Source organism: Styela clava, chromosome 4, assembly GCF_964204865.1.
Source record: "Styela clava chromosome 4, kaStyClav1.hap1.2, whole genome shotgun sequence".
NCBI lineage: Eukaryota > Metazoa > Chordata > Ascidiacea > Stolidobranchia > Styelidae > Styela > Styela clava.
The window spans coordinates 7245351-7271750 of NC_135253.1; the positions used below are offsets into that span (position 1 = coordinate 7245351).

At 35.5% G+C, this 26400-nt stretch overlaps 2 protein-coding genes across 3 annotated transcripts; one reads left to right on the forward strand and one right to left on the reverse strand.

Moving 5' to 3' along the window:
- The first annotated feature begins 4494 nt into the window (after nucleotides 1–4494).
- On the forward strand, nucleotides 4495–7945 carry LOC120326238 (sphingosine-1-phosphate phosphatase 1-like). The gene is made up of 5 exons (XM_078111705.1): nucleotides 4495–4856; nucleotides 4951–5100; nucleotides 5847–5936; nucleotides 6688–6925; nucleotides 7338–7945. Exons 1-5 carry the CDS (start codon nucleotides 4518–4520, stop codon nucleotides 7682–7684), a joined length of 1164 nt encoding a protein of 387 aa, XP_077967831.1. The 5' UTR covers nucleotides 4495–4517; the 3' UTR covers nucleotides 7685–7945.
- Nucleotides 7946–8661: 716 nt separating this feature from the next.
- On the reverse strand, nucleotides 8662–25195 carry LOC120325728 (uncharacterized). 2 transcript variants are annotated; one of them, XM_039391852.2, is made up of 18 exons: nucleotides 25069–25195; nucleotides 24298–24627; nucleotides 21265–21414; nucleotides 20581–20780; nucleotides 20182–20359; nucleotides 19562–19783; nucleotides 17344–17423; nucleotides 16207–16347; nucleotides 15239–15971; nucleotides 14196–14390; nucleotides 13759–13944; nucleotides 12988–13144; nucleotides 12331–12509; nucleotides 12089–12253; nucleotides 11349–11607; nucleotides 10634–10767; nucleotides 10335–10397; nucleotides 8662–9855 (listed from the first exon to the last, which is right to left on the reverse strand). In XM_039391852.2, the coding sequence occupies exons 2-18, from the start codon at nucleotides 24589–24591 to the stop codon at nucleotides 9796–9798; spliced, it is 3396 nt and encodes a 1131-aa protein (XP_039247786.2). In that variant the 5' UTR covers nucleotides 24592–24627; nucleotides 25069–25195; the 3' UTR covers nucleotides 8662–9795. The 2 variants fall into 2 exon arrangements, with proteins under 2 accessions (XP_039247786.2, XP_039247787.2); XM_039391853.2 differs by lacking the exon at nucleotides 25069–25195 and having other exon boundaries at nucleotides 8662–9852.
- Nucleotides 25196–26400: the final 1205 nt, after the last annotated feature.

Genomic DNA, 26400 nt, shown 5'->3' on the forward strand with positions numbered 1-26400 from the left:
CAAAAATGCACTTTTTTGTTTTTATTGCCTACTTTTTGCTACCGCCCGTGACTCACGTTGGTGTAAATTTGGTTTTAGAAATCTTAAACATCTTTTCGAGCGTGCCAGGGATCATCAATCTTCTATGGAGCATCTGGACAATGCAGTAAAATACCGAACATTCGGAAATGTTAATATTGCAGCACAGTTGGATGAAGGACGCGCGGTTTTCTATTCGTCGGCACAACCAAAACGTCGAGAAAAACCGCCATGTTCTCGGTCGATTGATAGATGTTTTGAAGTTCATTGGTTGTCACGAGCTGTCCCTCCGTGGGCACGATGAACGGGCTGGCTCTTCTAATAGAGGGGTATTTTTGGATATGGTGGAATACACCACATCCCTAGATACAGTATTGAGAGATCATCTTGATGCCGCAACTGTTTCGAAAGGGACATCTAAGGATATCCAAAATGATTTGCTCGACTCAATGTATAAAATTTATTTACAACATTTGGCTCTGGAAATTGAGAATTGCCAGTTCCTTTCGATTCAGTCTGACGAGACAACTGACATCACGTGCGTTTCCCAACTGGCTGTGATTTTTCGGTTTGTGAAAGATGGTAAACCTACCGAGAGATTTCACAGCTTTGTACCAATCGTTGATCGCACGGCTTGCGGGATATCGGCTGTACTGAAAGAAGTGTTACAACCTTACAACGCGAAGTCAAGATTGATAGCTCAAACTTATGACGGCGCGGCAGTCATGAGTGGGTCGAAACATGGTGTTCAAGTTTATATAAAAGAAGATTTTCCTCATGCGCATTTTTTACATAGTTATGCACACCAATTTAACCTCGTTATTAAAAATATGTGTCTTGATACCCCTCTCGTCCGTATATTTTTTGCAAATGTTTCGGGGTTTTCTTCATTTTTTTCCGTTTCGCCGAAGCACTATGACCTCCTTCGCCAGATATGTAGCCGCCGTCTCCCAGCTTGTGCACCAACACGTTGGAACTTCCAATCACGCGTGGTGCAGGGCGTGTCCGAAATTAGGTCTGAGCTCATTGAGTGTTTCAATGGCATTCAGAGCTCTCCGGTTTGGGACGAACGCTCTGTGAGGGAGGCGGCAGGTCTAAAGCGTCTGCTAGAAGATGGTGAGTTTTCATTTTTTCTCCACAATATTCTATCACGTGGATGTATTATACGGCGCATTGCAGTCAACACTTATGGATGGAGCGTCTGTGCAGTGGTGTATTTCAGACTTCTGCGATGCTGTATCTCGTATCCGGGATTCAATAAAATACGACACATGGAGTGCTTCTTTACGCCGCGGGCAAACAACGCAGCGTTTGATTTTGTCTGCAAAGGAATGCTGTGACATTCTGGTGAATCAAATAGGCGATCGTCTGCGCACTGAACACCTTGCCGCGTTCTCTTTGATGAACCCCAAAAATTTTTCAAAATTGTGCACGTCAATTTCCCATCCATTTGTTGGCTACTGTCTCCAAATTTTACCCCATGATAAACGTGGGTAAATTGGAAAATGAATTGCGATGTATATACACCAATCCAACTTTTTTGAACATCACATCAACTTGCGCGCTCTATGGGTTCCTCATAGATAACACTCTAGTAACTACCTTTGCGGCGTCTGCAAAATTTCTGGACATCATTTTGACGACGCCTATTTCTTCCGCCGACGCAGAGCGAACATTCAGCACGCTGAAGCGTATTAAAACGTATCTCAGAAACACAATGAAGCAAGATAGATTAAATTCCTTGGCTGTTTTATCCATTGACAGAGACGTTATTTCTGGGATGCATGACTTTAATCAGCGCGTTGTTGAGCATTTTGCTTCCAAGAAACCTTTGCATTAACTTTCCTTTCTTCATAGTAACGTTTTAAACCTTATTTTAGGTTTTGTCTGCTTTCCCGAAGTTTCTGTTAATATGTCATTGTATTTATCTGGGTAAATATTGCCTTTCCTTTTGAAAGAGATTTCAAAATAAACTATGTCTATATTTATTAATCCCTTGACTTGGACCGGTTTTAAAGACACTTTCTTATCGTTAAAAATTGTCGCTTTTGCCAATTCATGGTTGTTACCGATGGAATGGTTTTTATACTCATAAAATGATGGGAGAACTTACAGCGCTCATCCTGTCCCCGTAGATGGGGGTGACTTGGTCCCGCAGTAGCTTGCCCCGGTTGTCAAAATGACCACGCGCCGCCACTGATGTGTACCAGGTTAGGGTTAGGCCATAATTTTATTACGATATTCTCCTCTGCCCATAGGTTTCAGTCCCTTTCCAAGTGGGCGAACAAAATTAGTTACCACCTGTTGGTACACATACTTCTGGAGCGCCCCATTTTCTTCATAACGGACGAAACTAATTAAAACTTGTTACGGAATCCGTGGAGTAAACAAAACCTAGGAAAAGCTTAAAACGGGCAAGGTTTAAATAAAAAGTTTCCAAAAGTGGTGCAAATCAAATATCTCCATCCGTCTAAAATACGTTAATAATTGTTACTCTGTTATACATTCACACAAACAAAGGGAATATAATGAAACCAGAGAGAATAATAATTTAGGAGAATGCGCACATATTAATAATGGTAATAGGATAAAGGATTCCCAAGTTCAATACCAATTCAAGAAACAGAACAATATTATAGTATAAATAAGAAATGGCCAATGGCCAAGCGTGTCGGAGTCTATAAATTTATATAGAATATTTTTGCATTTGCAATATATATGCAATTTTGAAATTGTGCGAATGTACAATTTACATAATGACAAATTAACCAACAAAAATAGCATCAAGTTGGATGAATGAAGAGGTGCGCTGGGCCACTTTCATTCATCTATATATAAACTATCTAGATAAATTGGTGGCTGGTGCGCAAGATGTATTGAATGCCAAATGTATTGAATTGAGCACCAAATATAATTGGAAAGTATATATTTTTTTCTGAAGTATGCACGTAGGTGGTGAACTACATTGGTTTAAAGTGAGAGCAATCCTTGTTCTTTTAATATAGCCATCAAATTTCGTCGAATTCAAATTCAGGATTCCCCATAAAAACGTCAAACAATTATATCTGATTTATTTTTTATTTTGTGAGGCAGCTTCTCGCGGCGTTGCTAATTTCTGGAGTGAATGATTCTCATGGGAAGCATGCTTGATGCACTTATGCGGTATAGAACTATATTATTCTTATCCATGGGCCATGGACTGTCGTTATCGTTTTTGGTACTTCTTTAGACAGCGCTGAGAAACTGATATTGTGCGTGGGTTTTTGGCGTAGTTGGTTGTTTCAACTCGGTCAGAAATTTATTTTGCAAACCTGATTTTGTGAAAAATTAGGAAGTAAAATGATACTGAAGTGTTTGGCAACATTTATGCCTGGCTTGTTTGTGACCACAAACAGCTCAAATAACGAACTCTGCAATCTGCATTGTAGTGCAATGTAGGAAAAGTCGAGGCTGGTCCAGTGATAATCACAGAAATCATGTGTGAACCATGGCCTTTTTCGGCCCAGGTCAGGTTTGGCAATACGCATCGATTTAAAAATAGTTGATCTAGAATTAGATTTATTTAGTTATATTAGCAATATGTCTGCATGTGAAGCCTTTTGAAAGACGGGGAAAATATACAATTAGTCGAACAGGCAACAGGTCGTCAGCTGTTGCACTTTTGGTTAGCACATCATCCTAAGGTTCAATGTTCCGGGAAGACGCATCCCTGGTTGCCTTGGATGTTCGCGTGATTTTACACTTACAGACGTATCTATTCATCATACCTTAATACAGCAGTATGGTGCTGCATTGAAGTTTTTATGCGCGTCAGCGTTTAGGAACTAATCCAGTAATCGCTGTTAGGATAGGATAGGATTTACATATTTATCCCGGGGAGAGGAAAGCCGATAAGGCGAACCACGGCCTCTCGTCCGGTTACCATTCCAAGTCGGGTATGGGATTAGTTATATATTGTTTGTTTCCGGAAGCATGGATTTGGTGGTGGAGGAAGCCGTAACTGACCAGCGGTTACGTGAACCACCCAACGACGGCGAGGAGTCCAGCAATCCTCTCGCACATAACCATCCCTGCATGGGATTCGAACCTGCGAACCCACGCAGAGTAATTAGAGGTGCGGTGGCGAGCGTATTCCTAACGCTTAGCCCGTTGAGCCACACCGCCGCGCCAAAGTTGTCTGTTGACTACTTCTTTCTCCCTTTTCTAAGTCCGCCATCTTGGGGTAGGATCCTGTTTGGCTATCCTATACCTATATTCCCCACACAATCAAGCATTCAAGACTGATCACCAAATGCGTGGACATTATTCACCCCACGAAACAAATCAATATACTGATATATGTATATGCACCCTGCAGAACGACCGAATGGTGTATCATGAATGAATACATATATCTGTATATGCAATGTTCTCAAACCCTATGCATTCATTTTTCTTTTTTATTAATTACTTTCTCTGTTCTTTATTTTGGCATATTACATATTTAGCTTACTACAGTTATGAAAAGCTTGATAGAATCCCTCTCTAGCCCACACATCACAGCATATTTTCAACGTTTTTGTGGAGTTCAATGGAGATGTTCTGACCCTGATGACCCAATATTTCCAGCAGAACGACTTCAAAACAATGATATTAAAAAAAGTGATGAGATTATACCTGATGATTACATTATAAAAAATAAGATAGTATATTATGCAATGCAGATTGGATCACACTTAGCTGGAGAACCATTTTATTACGCATTTCTGCCTATTTGTAGCTGGATGATCAATGTTGGTGTAGCGAGAAAAACTTTGACAAAACTTGCATTAGTGATGTATATTGGGCAAAGTTCCAAGGTAAATTTAATTTCATTATAGCTTCAATTAATTAACTGTTTTTGACAATGCAAATATATATATATGATGGATCTTTTTACTGCAAATTTTACAGGATATACTGAGAGAAACTCGGCCATCATCTCCACCAGTTATACGGTTAGAAGAAATGTATGTAACTGAATATGGAATGCCATCGACTCATACAATGGCTGGTACAGTTGCACCATTCGCTTTATATGCATTTTCAAGACAAATATATCAGGTGAATCATTTGGATTGTGAACACATTCTTTTGTTTATAGTGACAACTTTTTAAACCCCAATTTTGAACTAATTTAATATTCTATGAAAATTTTTCAACTTATAATAATTAGGTTTATAATGAGACATCATTGATCACTTATGAATCTTCACCTCATTTATTAATGTCTCCATCCATGATTTTCTTTTTAATTAATTATACAACATTGATCACTTTTTATTGATTTTATATTGAAGCATTATAGTGTAAATGCATAAAATTATTGCCTAAACAAAAACAGACCTTTGCACCTACAACATTCTTGTTATCGTCATTAAGTTATATCTGTATACATTCCATTAAATATGGGTAATTGAAAATCTATTTCTAAGGTGTACCGTATTTCTCTGTGTATAATACGCATTTTCAATGTCCAACTTGGTCTTGGTATTATGCACGGAAATAGAAAATATCAAAAAAATATTAATCAATAGTTTATTCTCAACTGGCCGATAAATATCACGTATATTAATCCTAAGTCAAATCCTGAATTTCATTTGGCAAAGTCTGTCAGAATCAGCTGTCATACACATACCAACAAAAATTTAGCATCAATGAAGGCAGTCTTGAACAATTCATTATCTCAGCCGTCAGAGAAAACGATGAATTAAAAGTGATGAGAACATGCAGTATTTATTTACATTGAAACAATACAAATTCTACTGCAATTTGTCTATCATAATCGAGATTCTATTTTTTTATTACAGATTCCTGATCGAAAGTGCTTAATAGCTGCTACTTTATGGACAACACTGGTGGCATCAAGTCGAATTTATCTTGGAATGCATAGCGTCTGGGTGTGTAAAATTACTATCTTTATTACTTATTAATTAACGCCTTTATGGAAGCAGTCTACAGAAATCACATATTATAGAGAGATTATAATAAAAACATTGGTGATTCACAATCTACATTAGAGGTAAGATCAGGCCCAAAAATTTCAGCCCGGCCCGACCCAGCCCTGTGGGTATTAAACCTGACTAATAAACTGGATTTGCAGTCCCGAGCCCGAAGTAAACCTGAAATTGTGTCGTGTCGATGACTTCTGTTTTTTGCAGACTGCAGTCTCTCGTAGCCAAAACGCCTCATTTAAAAAAAAAGTCAGCGATAGAGAAGCCCGACTTGACATTTCAGGTCCGACCCGGCCCGAATTTTGTCAAGCCTCACCGAAATCCATGCTTCCGAAAACAAATAACTGTCTAATCTCATACCCGATATGAATTGGTAACTGGACGAGAGGTCGTGGTTCACCATATGATAACCATTGTTGTAAATCCTATCCTATTCGGTATATATGTTGATATTTTTTTGTCTGATGATAATAAGAAATTCAATCGAGATAGCAACGTATTTGGAATTGACCATACTTATATCATAATACTTTATATGGGGTTTAAATGACTAAAGTGTTTTTAGAGTCATCTTTTTATTGTTTTGTTCTCCAAGTGGTGGTGGTGAATCCTTCTTAGCAATCAATTAGTTGCCATCAGCCATTAACATTTGTTAATTTGTCATAAGTTGCAGTAACTCTATTCATTCCAAATTCAGCAAGTATTAGTTGGTTCACTTGGAGCTGGAGGCATTTTATATTTTTCTATTTCAACCGTCAATTCATTCGACGAAAAACTGGTTGAAAACAGTTTGTGGACTGCAGGAATGACTGCTGCAAGTTGGCTACTCTCCGTGTTGATTTTTCGTTTGGATTCTGGTCTTGACCCAGAAACTGGTAAACCAAGGTGGAACACTGCAAGAGGAGATCAGGCTGAAATTATGGGATTTTGTACAGGTAATACATATTTTATTCAGTGATAGGGTTCAATATTATCTCTTCTTATCGACCTCACTAACAACAGGTTCCCTTATTTGAAAAAGGCTACATTAACAGGTCTGCGTGAACTAGCTGGTTATTATCTCATTTGAAGAGATTTTTCAATATTCCTCAGAAGACTTCATACAGCTATCTCAACATATGTGCAGATATTAAAGTGAATTGAGTATTACCAGTTCGGGCCTGGTTTCCCTAATTAGTTACACCCTGTATGTTTTGGTAAAATTTGTTTGGATAATGACAAGACTAATCTGTTCACCGTCTACCAAGCATGGAGATATCATGCTCACTTAGGTGCCTGAATAAAAAGTCGTAAGAATTTTATTCAAAGTCTATCAATTGTAATTGAAAATTCTTCTTTGTTTTCTAGGTTTTTTGATTGGATCAAGATGGAGCATTCATCAACACTTATACGAGTATCATAAGCCTTATATATTTGATGATAAATTATTACCAATTCCTTCTTGTGATTTGAAGGATGCTCTGATAAAATTTGCGTTGGGTGGTTTAGCAACAATCTCTCTTTCAGTAATATTTCGGAAAATATCCTTAAGATTTTTTGCATCTATCAGAGGAGTTTCAATAGAAGATAAAACTCAGGCAAAAAGGCATCCAAAGGTTGAACTATTGTATAAATATTCAACAAGCATGTTTTCTGGAGTAGTGTGCACAACCATTATACCATATGTTTTAAATGAACTAAATTTATGGCAATAACGGTTCCAATAAAACCACTACGTTAATTTTATATTAAAAATAAGCTATGGATAAAGTGCAATATATATTGATTCATGCCACAAGAGGATGATTGTTAATTGAGGGTGCTCATCGCAAAATATATTACTGAGTTCTATGAATTTTTTTTAATTTTGCAGTATTATACTACTATACATTCATTACCAACACGATACCACTTATCGTCTAAAGTTGCGTTAATTCTTCATATTTATATAATCCAAATAAAATTTTTTTAATGAATATTTTGTGTTTGCTTGTTCACAGCTTAGAACACTAGTCAAGGGTCAGGCGGTAGAATCCTGAAGCTTAAATTGTCATTTTGTCAGCTGTGGTATCTTAACCTTACCCGACTTTTTTGACTAACAACATTTGTACAGATGCTGATTTACAGTGTGATGTTTTTGTTTGCATACTCAACCAAAACATGCTTGACCTCATCTTAAAAATGTACACCCAGGTTTTCTGTATTTTGCAACTAGGAAGAACAGAGAATATGGTCTATTTAAGCCACTCATTCCAACTGCCTTAGCTTTTTGGGCCAATTTCCTAATTGAACATGGGTTAGTAGAGGAAACCATTATCAGCCCATCACTTTCTGCATAAATAGGGCTGTAGCGACAAAGAATTTGCCAACCCCTTCTCACACTAAAATTAAGCAGTCTGTCACAAAAGGGTTGCAGTTGCCAGATAAACCACGAGGTGTGCTATCATTAATCTTGCAAATTACCACTTAATGAATTCAGGTTATCTATTTTAATGATATTCATACCCTTCCTCAATGCAAAGAAGTACACACCATAAATACATGTTATGCACTACCGCTTTATGACACTTATTTGTTAAAAATTTTACCTATCAGGCAAGATTGGAAGATTTCATTAAATTTTTATTCAAATATCCGAACTTTTTTCCACCTCATATCATGAACCCAAGATCAATCACTAAAAACAATCATCGGCATTTTCTTGTCTGAAAACATACAACTTGTTTATTTAATACACATGGTGAAAATTAAGAAAAAATGCAACTAAACACAACTTTATACAACCAGGACATGGTGAATCAGTTCAAGTTCTAAAAACGAAACCATTAAAACAATGATACCTCACTTTTAATATATATATATATTATGTGGCAGATTAACTCAAATGATTGACCATTTGAAAATAATTCAGGCAGGATGATATATTCACACTTTGCGATAAGTCAAGTTAGTTTGGGGCAAATAAAGCTAGAATGGTCGGTCAAAATAAACTATTTGCGCTAACCATCTTACACCAATTTTCACTGTCTATTATACTCTCATAAGCAACAGTAGAAAATTAACTGGCAAATATTTCTACTATACTCAATTACTACATCTGGGTTCATGACATTGTTTTGAAATTGTTCATAGTTACTAAGTAGCCAAAGAACTAGGAAAGGTCCCATTAACATGAAAACGTACCTTCATGAAAGATTCTAGAATTATTTAATGTTTTTGTTGGCATTGGAGTTATATGAAAACTTCTTCTCTAGGAGCGCAATTTTTTAATTTTACTTTAACTGAAATCGCTGAGTTTGGGACATGCAGATTTATATCGTTTTAATGTTTTTACCGCCGATTTTTGATAATGGTCATGATAAGTAACTTGTGAGAATTCTCTGCATTTGTCAATGAGAATGGGAACCCCTTTGCTATTACACATTTGATATTCAATTCATGATAACCTGATATGATTAAAAAAAAATCGATTAAAAAACGACTCAAACTCTAAAAATAAAAAGACATGCGATCAATGTCCTGTTCCATGACCAAAATCATATGATATGACATTACGGAATATAACTATTGCCATCATTTACTGTGTGAGAAACATGGCCTGATACATTTGTATGAAAATAATTCAGGTCTCAGATCATCATCTTATTATCACTAAGTTCAAGTATATGACAGCAGATGATCCTGCATCAAAAATGGTCTTCATTCGTTAATTTCTCGTACTACAACATGGATGTAATTCATTGATAAATAGTCGATTGCAGGCACATAGTTTATCCTTGGCTGTCACCCAACATACTATTTTGATCGATAAGTGAAATTGCTGAAATCATCCTTCTGCAAGTTGATCGACCACATTCACACCTTCACCTCCGGCTGCAACATCCTGCTGACAAAAAATATACAACCATCAAACCTGTCCAAAGCGTTAGTTGGTTAAAGAGTTAATATGCTCTTTCATTCTTCCCAATTCAGCCATTGTCTAAAAAATTCTGGACCAGCTCATACGTGGGCACCAGCAAGACTCTTGTGGAGAACTTGGAACAGCTATTACCAACATAAACAAGGATAATGGCCCCAATGGGTAGTCTTGCACTACGAATTTTTCACTATTTCAGCGCAGCCAAATGCAATAATTAGTGTTTTTTGTCAGCAAATCCCTTTCAATTTGCAATTTTTTTTTCATCATGACATATACATAACCATACATAAAATAAAAAAATTTTTATGAGCAAGTCACTTAAAAAAGATTGAATCTCATAATTGGCACAAGCTGTCAATGAGGTTAACTATGTTTAAGACGTAATGATAGAGATATAAACAAAATAACTTTTATGCATGCAATATGATATCCAAGAATCAAATTACCTCTTGTGTAATTTCTGATGTAGTGCCATCACTGTTTGTAACATAAACGTTTCCATCCTCTCCCTATTAAAATAAAATCAGCCCACATATATAAACCTCAGATAAATAAATAAAAAACTAAGCAATTGCATGCTTTGGCAGATAATAAATCAACACTTCAAAAATGTAATTAACATCTTTCTGTACTTGAGGACAACATAGGGCGCTCCGGAAGTATTCGTAGCAAGATGACGCACAACCTGGACAACCCTAACCTGGTACGGATACTTTGGGAGCACCCAACATAGAATAGAACTCACCTGTGTGAAAGTGCTTCCTGGTTGGCCTATGATATAACCTTCATCAGTTTGGATTAAACTGTATCCTTCTGGTAGTTCAACATATTGTCCATCGCCAAGAGGTACAAGTTGCTTCCCGGCTTCACCAGCTGCACCTGAAATGAGATTATAAAATTTATCACCAGTCTAATATCGTGTTCTCTACCAGTTCTGCTATTTAAAGCCATGTTCTTTATCGGGTCAATGGTTCAGCCAAGAGTAAATAAAATTTCTGTAATGGGTAACAAATGAAGCTGTTCGAGTTCAGAGGCGAATGAAAATTTTGTTAGTAATTTGGAGACTTATTACACTAATTTATGGCTGATTGATTTCTTTTCCACTTTCGATCTATGCTTTCAATGTAATAATCTTCGCTCCAAGATGGAATCCAAATATTTTTGAGCCTTGCATAGCCTTGCCAGAATCACCGTCACATTGATGTAGAGAACATTTGATGCATTTTCCCCAGTATAAAAATAGCTTTTTCTAATGTTCAGGAGCAGCACAATAATTAGATTGTTTTAAATAATTGTTGAGTTCAATTTTATGAGTTTATTTCTTTATTGTCGAACCCCAAATAATTTATTACAGAGGCTAATGAAATTTCGCAAGTTGTAGAAATGGTAAACGTAAAAGTAAACGCATAAAAAAACAAATCTGGTGCAAACAAGAAAAATGCTGTCTTGTATAATTATACCTTCAGTAATAGAGGCCTCAGAAACAGGAACACCATCTTCCGCAACAAAATATTGTTCAGTTTGTGCAGTCGTAGTTTCTGACACCGTGTTAGTGCTTGCAGTGTCATTCGCAGAAGATAATATCTCCCCAGTAGATGGATTTAGAGAGATAGATTCGGGAACGGCATGGGAGGAGTTTTCAGTTGTGGATACAATACTTTGTTGATGTGCGTTCACTGTGGCTTGAAATTGTTCCAAGACAGAAGATGCTGATGACATCTACAAAATATAATAACTGGGGCATTAGGGAATTTCAATCACAAAGACTATGAACAGAAGATCAAATGTAAACAGTTTTTTAACACATTTTTTAGAGGGCTATAAGAAAAAAACTAATCCAGAATTTCAAGATTGCGAAGTAACCTAATAGTGCATCACTCAGATAGACAAAAATAGATTTAAAATTAGCACAAACTTATTTAATAATCAAACTATGATCTACTCATTTTAGCGAAGCACTAAGACCAAAACTGAGCAGTGCACAATAGGCAGACATCAAAAAAATTAAAACTTAGAGAACTAGAAAGGAGACCAAACCAAAAATATATGGTTTGGGGTAATAATAAAGTAAGAAAAAATAACAAGAGCAGTTAAACAAATTTAAGCATGAACACACAATACATTAAGCATATTCTAAGATGGATGATATCATTAGGATATTATATCTTGTCTCATTACCATTGAACCATAATGCAAGTACCTGCAAAGTCTGCGCATCTGCTTTTAAGATACTGGTGGACTCTACTGGTATTTGGAAAGTATTTCCAGTCAATGTTGAAGATGTTGTACTGTCCATGTGATTTTGTCCAGTCGATGAAATCTGACCTGTTGTTTTGGACTGATCGAGGTAAGCTAGTTTTCGAGCCTGAATTAAATAAATATAATTGAAATTTTTGATTACAATCAAGCGATATAGATATATCTCAGTCATAAATTACTTACCTGTATTCCATTCGTATTACTATGATTGTATCTAGCCTTCTGTATATGATTTGATGCTCTGTTCGGTTTATCAGGAGTTGTGCTGTCTGGTTCAATTTGCCTCTGATTCGTCACAAATCTTTGTTGATGATGGTTGGTGAACAATGGGCGTCTCTGTTTTTGTTTCACAGGTTTCGGTGCTATAAGATATAAAGTTCTGTTGTCAGCAAGATAAAACTAAAATATTAAAAAGAAAAATAAGTCATAAGAATAATAAGTAAGAAAATTTTTATTTATATATTATTATTTAGTACAACCAACTTCTGACAGCATAATTAAAAATTGTTTTCATTCAACTGTCACAATTGCATTAATAGAAAATGAATCAAAAGAATAGTTATTATAATTTTTCTGCATTATCAACATATGCATGTACCGGTATGTATATTTCATTTAAATTCCTTTGAATAAATTGTTTATGAACCATACATTGTCACAAATATTTTATACCATAGATGGAATAATAGAACTAGGTCGCACAGAATATGTAGTCTCGAATAATTTTATAACACTTTTTACATATGAAGTTGTTTAGCATTCTTATATAAAGCAGCAAAATCAAGTATCTTTGAATTTCCCTAGAGTAAAGAAGCATCAAAAACATGAATCAAGTAATACCAGTAGCTTCTGGAAGTCTTAATCTTATTTTAGGTGTTTCCATTTTCGACTTGATAAAAAATGAGTTGGCTGCGATCATTTGTGTCGTTACTGTTTTCTGAATCCCACATATGTGAGCATCAATGCTTGAATTACTGATCTCCAGTGAGTTAGCAGCCTAGATGAAGAATAATGCATAAATAAAAATTTCTGAAAATGATGAAATGAAAGATTTTACTATGGGATGTCCGTAATGAATGAAAATGCTTTGGAAAATATATCCAAATCAAATTGGAAATACAGTATAGCATAAGAAATATTTTTAGAAACAATAAATGACAATCTGTTCATTGATATACTTCCTTCATACTGCAAAATTCCAGTAAATTATCTGTTATTATTATTATCCGATGATTAAAAAAACTAGAAGTACTGTATATCCCCGCATATAAGCGAAGTATAAACTCAAAAAAAGTTGCCAAACTAGGGGATCTGCTTATACGTGCACAAGCATAACTCTAAACTAAAATTTCAGGTTATAAGCACATAACTCTAAACGAACTAATTTGCTTCAGCAGCCGTTTGCTGTGATAGGTGCGCGCGACGTGTTACGATTTGTAGGGTTGGCAGATAGAACGGATTTTTCCCAAACAAGAACGCCAATGTGATTTTGGCGAAACAAGGTATAGCAAAGCAAGGTATAGTAAATTGGCTACTAAAAACGAAAAAAGTGTCTTTACAGTAAAAATATTATCACAGTATAAAAACAAATATATATAAAGTAATACTTACATTCATATTGTATACAGGCATTAGCACAATTTTTTCCATTCTTTTGTCTCCGCCTATTTTATTTGCTCTTCCGACCAACGTATTATATCTCGTTGCTTCTTTTGTCGCAGCTTTATGCAGTGTTTCAAATTGCTTGTATAATTGAGGAAAACTTATTTTTCCACTGTCATTATTCATTTGACCAGACTGTAAAAAAGAAAGAAATATCAACATTTTGCATTGTGCCAACAGTAACACACAATTTTAAATAAGATTTCTTTGCGCAAAAAACATCGTCCAAATTGTCAGTTTGAAGAATAGGAGGTGCCACAAACCAAGAGTCCCAAGCTAAGTCGAGTCACAGGTCATCCAGGACTGGAGTGAAGTCAATCATGGAGCCAAGTCTATTGGCAGTCACTTCAGTGACGAAAGTATCTTTCATCAACAATTGTACCAACCTTATAAAGCAAGAAATCTCCCATATTAATAGATTCAAAAGCTTCGGGAAGCATCACACTTCTGATTTCTTCTGCTGAACACTGTTCTAATAATTTTCTTAGTCTATATCGATTGTCTATTACTTCTTCTTCTTCCTCCTCCTCTATTTTCAATTCTGATGATTCATCGACCTCCATAGCTTTAGGATCTTCGGTCTTAAATTAAAAATATTCAGTTTGATATACAACTATAATTTGGCACAAATTTTAAGATAGAATTTTCGTATTCATCATGAGAGAGGAGAAAGCCTATAATATCGTCTAATTGTATTGGACAATGCCATAGAACCACCCTATGATGGTGAGGAATCAGGGAACCCACGCTAGGAAATCAGAGGTGCTATGGCAAGTGTGCTCGTAACACTCAGCACAATGCTCCAACCTTCAATTTTTTTTTTTAAATATTAGTAACCCATGAGTGAGATTGATTTTTTCTAATGTCATAACTTTTTATTTAAAACCATATTTGTGAACACCCTTACTCACAGGCGGAAAAGCAGTGTTTATCATATTGTGAACAGATTATTTGCTGGGTTTACAAACTTTAAATTATTGAGGTTTTGCATACACATAAAACAACATTTAGCAGAGTACAATATTTTTAGTGTCTAACATACTAGAATTGCTAATTCATATTATTTTGAAAAATACCACATCAAAATCATAGCATGCCTTTTATGCCTCGCGGTCCCTTTTTGGAGGCTTTTAGCACTCATGGCTGCCGTGTTCATCATTTCAGTGGTATTTCTAGTATGAAACTATGGAGAACATGAAATTTTCTTCTAAGGGCAAAGTATACAAACGAAATTTCATTAAAGTTAATTTTGCGCCTATCATTGTGGCCCCACCTCTGTGGACTCGCTTGGGGGGCCACAGCCCCCACATGGTAACCACTGTCATAGAAAATAACTTTATGGAATAGTAAAATTTCATTGCTTCCGTTTTTAAACATGACAATGGAGCTAAATTCAACAGTACTAGTTCACCGAACAACAAGCCCTTACTTTCTGTTCTATAGCTGGAGTCTCTGTAGCATCTGTTGATGTATCTGGTTCAGCAGAAACCACATCATCATCCTTTTTCCTTTCTGTGTTATCAGGAACGTCGTCAGTTTCTATCTTAATAGGTTCAACATTTTCTGTACTAGTTATTTCCTTTTCCGATTCAGTAGCTTCCTGTTCTTTCTTGTCTGTAGTTTTTTCTTCCTTTTCCGATTCAATGGCTTCCTGTTCTTTATTGTCTGTAGTTTCATTTGCCTTTTCCTCTGGATCTGTTCCAGATTCTTTTGTGTCATCAGTATCTTTTTCAGTTTCTTTATCGTCTTTTTCTGTATCAGTTTCTCCCTTTTGAACATCTGATTTTTTCCCTTTTTTCGGAGTATCAGCCTTCTTTCCTTTTTTGGCACTTTCATCATCTTTGTCAGAGTCTTTATTATCATTACTATCGTTTCTAGGATCGACGCTTTTCCTACTACGCCTGGTCTCTCTCTTTGGTGATGGTTCGGGCTGTGTTTCTGGAGTATCCTTCGACTTTTTTCCTGGCGTTTTCTCTCTCTTAGGTGTTGATTCAGGCTCTGTCTCTGGTTCTGAAGCAACCTTTGACTTTCTGCCTGGCGTTTTCTTTGCTGACTTTAGAGTTGCAGGCTTTTGAGGTTCTTGCTCGCTATCATCTGTGGAAGACTCTCCACTCACCCCAACACTCTTTCGTTTTGTAAGACGAGCAATATCAAGAGAGAACCTGGTTTAAAAAGGTTACACATATGTTAATGAAATATGACTATGTTATGTCAGTAAATCCAATGTGGAATAATAGAATTTCATATAATTAAAAATAACAATCATTCTTGTGATGGTTCACAAAAAATGGAAAACTTTGGACTTAGAAATTTCGTACGAATAGTAAACAATTCAAATCCTTAACCTGTACTAAAAAAAAAACTGTGAACGAACTAATTATCAGAGCAAAAGTATACCTTGATGGTTTTCTTACTCTTCCTGATCTTGAAGTTTGCGTTTGCATGACTGATTTTAACAATTCTTCTTCCTCTTCTTTCATTTTTTTCAGACGTTCAGCTTCTTTCTGTTTTCTTTCTTTATCCTTTTCTTCTGCAATCCTGAAGTACATAGAAAATTATTGAATATTGGAAGAAACATAGAAACAAGTATGTAGCAAAGTTTGTAACGTATTGGTATCCATTTAGAGTATGAATACAGGCATATGAATTACCAAAAAACGTTTAGGATGATGCGGCAAATTATTTTACGGTTTCAACGAGTTTGTAGGGAATTCCGCTCTGATAGTGTTATATTTTTCATCAACTTTCAACCACATTGATGCACTTTAACACTGCCCCACTGTTATTTCAGATTTCTAGGTTTTTATTTCAAGTCTGAAAGAATTTGTTTTCTCAACATTATTGTAGAAACTAATAAAATGCAAAGTAGCATCTAGTTCTCGAACAACCCCTAAAACAGTCTGCACATGCACCCCCGAAAGAGACGAGGCGTTGCGAGAAATGAACAGATCAATTGCATTGGTATGTCATAAACGATGTCAGAGCCAATAGTTGAATAACGTTACACAGCGGTGCAGACATGCATCCAACATTAGGGGTTTTGAAAATTACCATATCGACCCAGAAATTAACAATTTGAATAAAAGCGATCGCAGCCCTGACTGACCAACTGACGGTACATTACAATAGTTTAGTTATTGTTAGATTAATTTAAGGCCGATTTTATCAATTTTGATCACTGATATGTTAACATTTTTTTTTAATTTTATTCGTGCCTCGGCGGGTCAAGAATAGAACGTGGTGGTCAGTGGTTCGCCATCCCTGATATAGAACCTGCGCTAAAAATTTAAATTAGTCAACTCAAAGTGGAGTTTGAAAGTCAGTAAGATAATCATAGAAAATAAAAAATTGAAATTAAATTAAAATTGAAATTAAATCGAGATTTATGTGAAATTTGGCATATATCATATCTTAATTGTAAAACAAATCGATTTGAAACAATCATTCAAAATTAACAGTAAAATAAAAGTCCATTACGCCACCATGGACATTATAAGTTGCAATACAGAGAAATAACCACAAATATTGACAAACCTTTTTTCCTCTTCCTCTTGCTCCATTTTTTCATCAATGGTCTCTGCCACTTTTTCCTCTTCTTCCTTTTCTTTCGCAGCCTAAGTATGATAAGATAATATATAAATTCAAGTGAACAATTCAACATTGTTACTGTTTTATCAACTGGGAAATTTAGTATATTTGCTTAAAGGATAATCTCAGTAAAAAGAATAATAAAAAAATAATTTACAATACATAAAGTGCATAAATTTAAATTACACTCAAATGCAGCGCTGTGAAGACAGAAAAAATTTACACTCAACTCTGACTCTTAACTCAAAAGCGTTACAACTATTGGCTGAATTTCGATTCCATTTCCCAAATCTGACAAAGCTGAATTTTGATTAAAATTTGATTTATGCAATCCTTTCTTATTAATTGGCTGTTTAAAATGTTTTGTCAAATTAATGATCTTTTAGTTTCGTCCGAAGTCTTTACTTTGATTACCACCATTTGAAGTATGGAAATTAGGATTTAGAAAATACAAATCGATTCGGTGACTTTGAACAATCCATAAAAGCATGCAAAACTCTCGACTCCACAGAACGTTTCACAACAATGTGTAAACGAGATAGTGATCGGAGACCGCCGACTTATCGATATTCCGCACGTTCAATATTTAACTCGGCAATTTTGGCAGAGTACGATTTCACATGACTTATTCTCGTAAATTGTGCATTATTGGTTGGCCACATTCTGAATAATTTATCCTGCTGAAACACACAGAACTGGATCGTTTTGATCAGTTTTCAGCCAATAGCCAATTTACCACCAAAAATGGCTAACGCCAACTATCCTATATTCTGTGTCAAGTACAACGGCGCTAACCACAATTGCGACGGCTATTCAACCACAGCCAAGCGATATTTTGGTGAAGTATTAGATTTGGTTTCAGCCAATAGCCTATGCCCTATGGCGAACGTCGACTATAGCTCTATAGTTTGTGTCAAGTGCAAAGATAGTATACGACGGATGCGGGACTATCCTATAGCCTTATAGTTTGTGTCAAATGCAAAGATAGAATACGAAGGATGGTTCCGATTGTATCCGAATTGGCTTTATACAACGATTTCATTTCAGTGATGTTGAAGCGATGTGTAACCAAAATACCTACCGGTAATCGCTCAACATCGCAGACAGAGCAATGTTACGCACACACACACACACAATTGTACGAAAAAGGGGATCCCCCAAAACAGAAACTGCGGTTTCTACAGCATCGCAGACATGGCATTGTTACGCACACAATCGGTTTCGATTTCTCCTCTCTGAACCTCAAGCAACACCGCGTGTCCCAACACTAATTAATTATTAACTCGCTTATTATATGACATAATTCGCCCAAAATCAATAGGCTCCTGGTCCGAGATATGATGAATGCACATACAAAATCTGCGTGCATCTAACAGACAGACAGACAGACAAATACCTATCAACATGCCGTATTTCTCCATGTATAATACGCACCCGCGTATAATACGCAGGGCTTTACTAGGGTGTGGATTGTATGAAATTACCAAGGTTCATGCATAATACGCACGATCGAATTCAGTCAGTAACTTCGGTCACTTGCGTCGACCGCATTTGGTATTTTCGAGAAGCCAGCCTAGCAAGTTTCACTGTGTTTTAATAATATGTTTCAAGTGTTTAGGACATCGACAGGTCTGTGTCTGTCAATCTCGGAGTACTGTTACCCGGCTTTGAATTATCGTGCTGTTACCTACCTTAGAGCATTTTGAAAATGGTTGGAAAAAAAAATTTATGAGCGCTAGGTTTGTCGATTGGTCAAAACAGAAATGACGGACACCAGACTGGACGACAACAACAATTAAACTATCGATTTAAAGTGACGTTCTTATCACTTATATACACTAGTTATTGAAATAGATGCGTTGTCCTTTGTTAGACAAGATAGTCCATTCCGTGGGTGTGATTCTACTGCAACAAGCATGATCTGGTTATAACGGACTTCGTCACATAAAATTAATAGAAATAAGACGGAAAGGAAACATGTGTATTTGGCAATTGCGTGTAAAATATCGATCAGGATTTTTTGAAATTTTTTTATACCAATGTATGATACGCACCCCCTAATTTTGGAGATGAAATCCGGAACTAGAAGTGCGTATTATACACGGAGAAATACGGTACTTACCGATTGAAATCGATAAGTAATAATTTCAACACATTCAATCACCTCTTGCCCTTTTTTTGATTCCGCCTCTGCTTTTAATTTTTCTTCCTCTTCCTTCCTAACACGTTCCGCTTCCTTTTCCAATCTTTCTTTTTCTTCTGTACTGACGTCTTCGATAACCAGAGGAGGAAGTTCTTGTTTAGTTGTCAAAACTATTTTGTAATAGGGATTTAGATCCATATTTGCTAGTACTTCAGCATTGATCTGGGATGTGTGAAGCTTTACCTGTATAACAGAATTTTCATTAAAAGAAATGCGAAAACACCTAAAAATTTCAATCCTTTTTAATCCTGCTTGTACCCGGCTTTGTTCAGAGTGACGGGAGTATGGGAAATATTGAATAATGTAGCAACCCTCCTTAATGATAAGGACAAAAGTGGAAGCCCTAATTACCTTTTAAAATGAAATTTGACATAACCAGTCTAGTGCCATAAAATTAATTTGTTCACAGGAAGGCATTTTCAAATTAGGTATATTTATAAATACAAATAGCCCAAACTTGACTAATTCAAATTTGTTAAAGAGATGATCTGTTAAAAATATTTCATTTCAAAATGTGGTCCATAACACTGAATTTAAGCGTCAACTCATACTGAATTGAATATCGATATGCGACATCTCACCTCTTTTTTGGCATTGGGACTATTGATCCTTCCAAGTAAATCAGTGAGAATAACTTTAGCTGGAAGATTAGATTGTTTTAGTGGTTTCAAATACATAGATGAGTAAGTAGCAGCATCAGGTACAACTCGTGGTCGTCCCTTCTTCCCCTTAGCTGATCCTCCATAGTTGTATCTCGCCCTGAAAAATTAAATATGATAACAACTTTTTATATCCCATTTGAGTGTTGGGTATAACACCTTAACCCTGATTCGCAATCAAGTCAAGACAAAAGTCATGCAAGTCTTAAAGTCAAGTAAATAGTAGATGAAATATATATTCGGCAAAAAATCTATCTATCACTAATAAAAAGTTCAAGAAGTGCCAGTAAATGATCTCTCAGTTTGAAAAACATAAGGTACCTGTTATCATTAGTTTTCATCATTTTTATTGGTACAGCAGTGTCGACCCCTTCATCAAAGCTATAAACATCATCAGATCCCAATTCTTTTTCAGTATAAACCGCTTTACGCTTTCTGATCGGTTCTGAGTATCCGGGAGGTAGCAAATGACGAGGAGGTTTGGTATAACTTTTCCCTGAAGGAACGTGTCGAAATACAACCTAAAAATACATTACAAGTTATTAATAAATGTATAACATAATCCATTATATGGCCAATGATAACAATTTTGATATTTAGAAAGAAATAATACATAAAAATAAGGTATAAAGAAAGATAATCGTGGCATTGTCACGTATATAGACTAAAATTACGATTCTGAATCCTAATATAGCTTATGTTGAAAACAAACTTACTGACTTTAATAAAACTTGACTATACTTTCAAATTTATTTGCAAAACAGCAATATTCAATTTCTGAACGATTTTTCACTGAATGCAGGGTTTTGTACAGTTTTTGCAATGATTCCAGAAACGAAAGTAAGAATAGGGTGAATGAATTGAAATCGTTGAAAGAACAAATATTATGATCATTCTACCAATAGGAATGATGTTTTTTATAATATTCTTAAATTCTGCTAGAAGAAAAGAGTATCCCAAGTTCCCAACCACCAGTCAATAACCAAAAATTAATAACAAGCATACCTTGATATTAGGATTATTTTGCAATGCTACAAGCTGTTCTGGCGTAATTTGAGACTGATGAATCTGAACCATCTTGGTACCATCATTTGCTGTCTTTACATTGTTTGGAGAAAAGTTGAGCCCAGGAACACCCAGATTAAAATCGCTGGACTGAAAATATTCAACAAGATAGATGTAAACATATTATCCCATAAAACATCAAAACAATATATGAAATGTATGATTTGCATGGTATTGTATTATGTGTTTATATACTGCAGTACTGTGTTTCCCCGAAAATAAAACCTAGCCTGAATTTTAAAAATGAGTCTAATGATATAAGCCCTTGCCTTAGAATAAGACCTCGTCGATGGTGCAAATCTCATTTTTTTGACCTAGCCGACAGCAAAAAATCTCTCCACACGATTTAAATGATTATTTGTATAGTAGAAATTCTCATAATTCTCTATTTTGTAATTTTGTTTTCGTAATAAAAATGAAAGACATCCCCCCGAAATGAGCCCTAGCGTTATTTTTCGAAAAAAAAATTGTAATAAGACCAGGGATGGCCATTTCCGAATACTAAACTATTCCGAATACATTCTAAAATAATGTTTTCGAATCTGGAATTCCGAATACATTCTAAAATCGAAAATAACACATTTTTGTTTTAGTTGATTAAAACCCAGTAAATTAGGGAATAAACTTCAATAGAAATATCAGAATGAAGCCACAAACCAACAGAATATGTACACAAAGTAATTGATAGTTTATAGCTATCAATAAAAAATAATAGCAACTTGTGACACAGTCAGTTTATTAACATTAATCACTTTGTACAAATGACCATATGAAATAATAGCCAAGGAGTTGTCTGACGCTTTCTATCATTGGTACCATGATATTACGATAATAGTCAAGTCTATCGACAAAAATACTACTTGTATTCAGATAATTGTGTATATTTTCTGAGAGTAATAAAATTTATTGGCAATACAGGCAACAACAATCGGAAATCCATTATGCCTTTAAAAATTCTAATATTTAGGCCTGAGGTATTCTACTACCTACCAGTATATTGTTATTATGTGTAACATAATGTTGTGTTTGGAATTAGAAATAAATTAGTGGAGAATAGATGACCACAACTGCCAGCGCGCAGCCAGGATTCTCGAAATCGGAAATTCCCACTGCCGCCTGTAACACCCACCGCGATTTCGCGCTCGTTAAAAGAGCCGTCTTTTCAGCGTATAATGATCATTCTGTTACGTAAAATATTCCATCCATGACAACTACGAGATCTAAAATATCTTTATATATTAATTTAATATGTCCAACGTAACTCGCGGTTGCTTCTTCTTACGCCAAAAAGAAAAAAGCATTACTATTTGGTCCACGGCGATCTGTGACCTAAAATTACGAGATAAACTGCCTGATGTATTTAATTTTAATACGTATTTTTGCAATCTTGCCAACTCCTTATCGCCGTTAGAAAAATCTCAAATAATTATATAAAATCCTGTTAAGTGTAGAGTATAATTCATTTCATACAATGAGTATACATATAAAGTTTAGCAGTAAATTAAAAATACATATTCTTCGCCGCGATTATGCCACCTCGACTTTTAAAACAAATAATATAACAACGAATATATATTTTTCCGTTGTGCAAAGTGATGAATTCGTGACCGACACGGGCATATTTAAAATGTCTTGCTTTATTAATTTAATTGTCTTCAATTTAACCTGCGGTTGCGTCGACAAAATAAAATCCTCACCACTCTTATATACCATTGCAATCCGCGGTCATAAAAATAAAAACGTGAGGTAAACTGTCCGATTAAATATTGTTTTGATCCGTATTTTGCGAATTGGCAAATATTTAGATGTACTTGTTAACAGTGACTCCGCTCGATCGAAATGCTGCCGAAACTCTGATTATTTTTAGATAAAACTGTTCGAGAAATCCATAATAATGCTGTAATATTTCTAGAGTAAAATTTATTTCATCACAATAAAATTGATTGAATATACTTCAGATTAATTATATTATATACATCCTCACAACCTGGGAAAAAGTCGCGTTTCAAACCTTGTATTGTGTTAACATGAAAATATTCGACGGCAATTTAAAGTAATGGATAATCAGGCAAATCCCTCCCTCAATTAGTGACGATATGTTTCTAAACGCCGACCAAACATGTGTGCCAGAGGCACACGAAATTTTGCGATTTTCACTGCCTAGAAAAGAGTTTTTTTAATTTTCGCGGCCTCAATAAAACTTACATTGTTTACGGTTTTATTTTCAGTATTCTAAATTGCCGCTTTTCAATCAAAAAGTTGCGTTGTCGTTAGAAACTCGCCGCCGATGAACGTATTTACCAGATTCACAATTCCGTGCGCGTACAAAAATAAAATAAATGTTATGGTTATCTTGGAACAAATTTGTGGAAAATTTTCGTTTTAGAGTAAATGACACAATCGTAAAGGCGTTTACGGGCCTAAATAACACGTTTCGCTGATGAGTGATGAAAACAATCACGCGCAAGTTTCTATCGAGAATGTTTTCATTCAACGGAAACGTCTCGAAAGCGGCGTCGAAAATGTGTGACGTCACACAAATATCCGATATTCTTATGAACGTGAATTCCGATATTCGAATGACGAGATATTCGAATACATTCGAATACTTTATTCGAATTGGCCATCCCTGAATAAGACTCTGTCTTATTTTGGGGGAAACACAGTAATCGAATTCTGACAAGAGAGGTTTGTTATCAAGTATAAGAAGCAATGGAATCGAACTTGCAGAATTATAACACAATATTGAGCATAATTCTGCCACTTCAAGATTTTGTTGACAAATCACAAACAAATGGTGATACTTGTTGATATCAAAACTATCAATACGAACAAATAACGTTGAAAATTCCTAATATAGGAAATATGATAGAGTATCATATACACTGAAAAATATTATGACAATTTTTACACAAGACTGAAGAAAAGTTTGAAACACTTTCTTGGAAAAATTGAATGAACACAATTACTAACTTGTTTAGCAGGTTCTATCACTGCTTGTTCATTCTGTTCTGCTATCTCTTCATGTTGGATTTCATCTGTCAATGCATCATTGTTGGTGAGTTGATTCTGGTTCTCAAGTATGTCCATTGGCTCCTGACCATCTGTTTGTCCAAGCATTGCTATCGGGGTATCAGAAACAGCAGATTCATCTTCTACTGCTTGTTGTAATATTGCATCTGCCACTGAGACACCAGGTTCTTCAGTAGAAGCATCTGTCGGATTCTCCGTAACAATTGGAATTTCAGTCGCAGTGTCAACTTCCATAATATTTTGGATTAAATTATGGCGCTGTATAAAGATCTGTATAATTTCAAGTCAAATGTTTCATTTTAAAATTTTATAGATAATGCAAACACGACTTATTTCTTTACAGTAATATTATAACATTATCAGACAGAAATCATGAGAGTTTTAATCTAAATTCATCCTGAATTCCTATTGCTGTAGGTATAGGTGGGACATTGCCGGGGAAATATATAAACTAGTCTACCAAGCTACTGATAAAATCAGAAAAAGAGAGAATTGAGGTTTGGCCTATTTACATTTAATTTGAATCAACAAAATTACCAACATTGCATTATAAATATGACATTCATTGTTCATCAAAATTATACGGTACTTATATTTTCTAGAAGCATGTAGGTACCGTACCGTAGTCTATGTCTGTACCACTGTACCAGTACGGTATGTGTTGATAGATTTTTCGTTTCCCCGAAATGCAATAAATCGGCTGACCATTACCTGATACCGTAACGTCTACCGTACAGCGCATACTTGAACCAATACAATGAACACATCCCCATGTAGCATAGCCCTATCCCTGGACTCATTGAAGATAAAACGAGAACGGCGAGCCTATGCATAGGCCTATCTGCTGGAAAAATCAACCAAAACAAACTCGCAACGCGGGACATTTGACGTACGGATGCACATAAGGCTCCACTTGTTACCAATGGACAACTTATCTTCGCCGATTTTGCATACTTATATATAACTTCTGCTGCGTAAAAGATAGAACGAATTGTAGAAGTTAAATCGATAGACCATTTCAGAGAAATATTTTACAACAAATAACACATAGGAAAGCAGTGATAACGATAACGTCCCCTATCAGCGAAATTTTTCATACGTTAAAATACGTGATGACGAAACATCGGGGCTTTATTAGCACGCGTAGCTTCTATATTTTTTTTTGTTCCGGTAAATCGCTCCAGCCTTTGCCGTATTTATTTATATATCTTCGTTGATCGGGAAAAGTACATGAAAGTTTTGGTGAGAAAATTCATTTATTAACATAATATTATTTTTGGTAATTTTTATATATTTTATGTTAGGTATTTAAGGCCTAACTGATTTGGCGGGAATCGCTGGAATTTGGATATAATTTCGGGCTTGCAATCTTGCATAAAATATCTCACTATCTTGTAGAGATCGGACTCCACCTGTTTTTGCTGTCATTTTTCCGAAATATATGTATCTCTCAGGAGTGTCTTTTATTTTTTGTCTTAGTTTATAATAGGACTGCCCCACAGTTGACAGGAATTGGTAAAAAACCTAAGCTAACATGCCTACTGCTCAGTAGACTAGACCAGGGTTAACCGAAGGTCCGCATACCGTACCGGTACAAAACTTCAAAATTATTTGGGTCCCGTTTTTCCAGAAATTATATTTCGGTATCCTTAAACGCGAACTTCCTCCGTCAACTAATGATTATTAACTAAACAAGATTGTTTATTATGTTGTTATAGGCCTAGTCATTTTCATTACCTAAGTTATATTCAAAACTATAAAAGTCATTTTATAATACGAAACTTAAAAAGTGGGGCTAATGATCCAAAATAAATAATTAGGTGCGGTCCAAATCTAATACTCGAAATTTCCGGATTCGGACCGCGCTACGCCAGTTGAGTAGCCCTGGACTAGACAGTGGTAATAAAAAACTCTGCCCCACTGACTTCTTACACAACTGAGTATCCCGTTTCTATGTTTTTCCATTTGGGAATGACATGCCCACAATAATTTTTCTGCAATTTTATCACAAGTAATTCATGGAAAGCTCAATGGTAAATCATT

What these genes read in the sequence shown, in the direction of transcription:
- LOC120326238 (XM_078111705.1), top strand. Translation starts at nt 4,518, where the DNA reads ATGAAAAGCTTGATAGAATCCCTCTCTAGCCCACACATCACAGCATAT. An exon ending in ATATTGGGCAAAGTTCCAAG is followed by an intron (nt 4,857 to 4,950) that starts GTAAATTTAATT and finishes CAAATTTTACAG; the next exon opens with GATATACTGAGAGAAACTCG. An exon ending in AATTATGGGATTTTGTACAG is followed by an intron (nt 6,926 to 7,337) that starts GTAATACATATT and finishes TTTGTTTTCTAG; the next exon opens with GTTTTTTGATTGGATCAAGA.
- LOC120325728 (XM_039391852.2), bottom strand. Translation starts at nt 24,591, where the DNA reads ATGGAAGTTGACACTGCGACTGAAATTCCAATTGTTACGGAGAATCCG. An exon ending in TGATAGAACCTGCTAAACAA is followed by an intron (nt 21,415 to 24,297) that starts GTTAGTAATTGT and finishes GAATATTTTCAG; the next exon opens with TCCAGCGATTTTAATCTGGG. An exon ending in CAGGAAGCACTTTCACACAG is followed by an intron (nt 10,398 to 10,633) that starts GTGAGTTCTATT and finishes TTATTTTAATAG; the next exon opens with GGAGAGGATGGAAACGTTTA.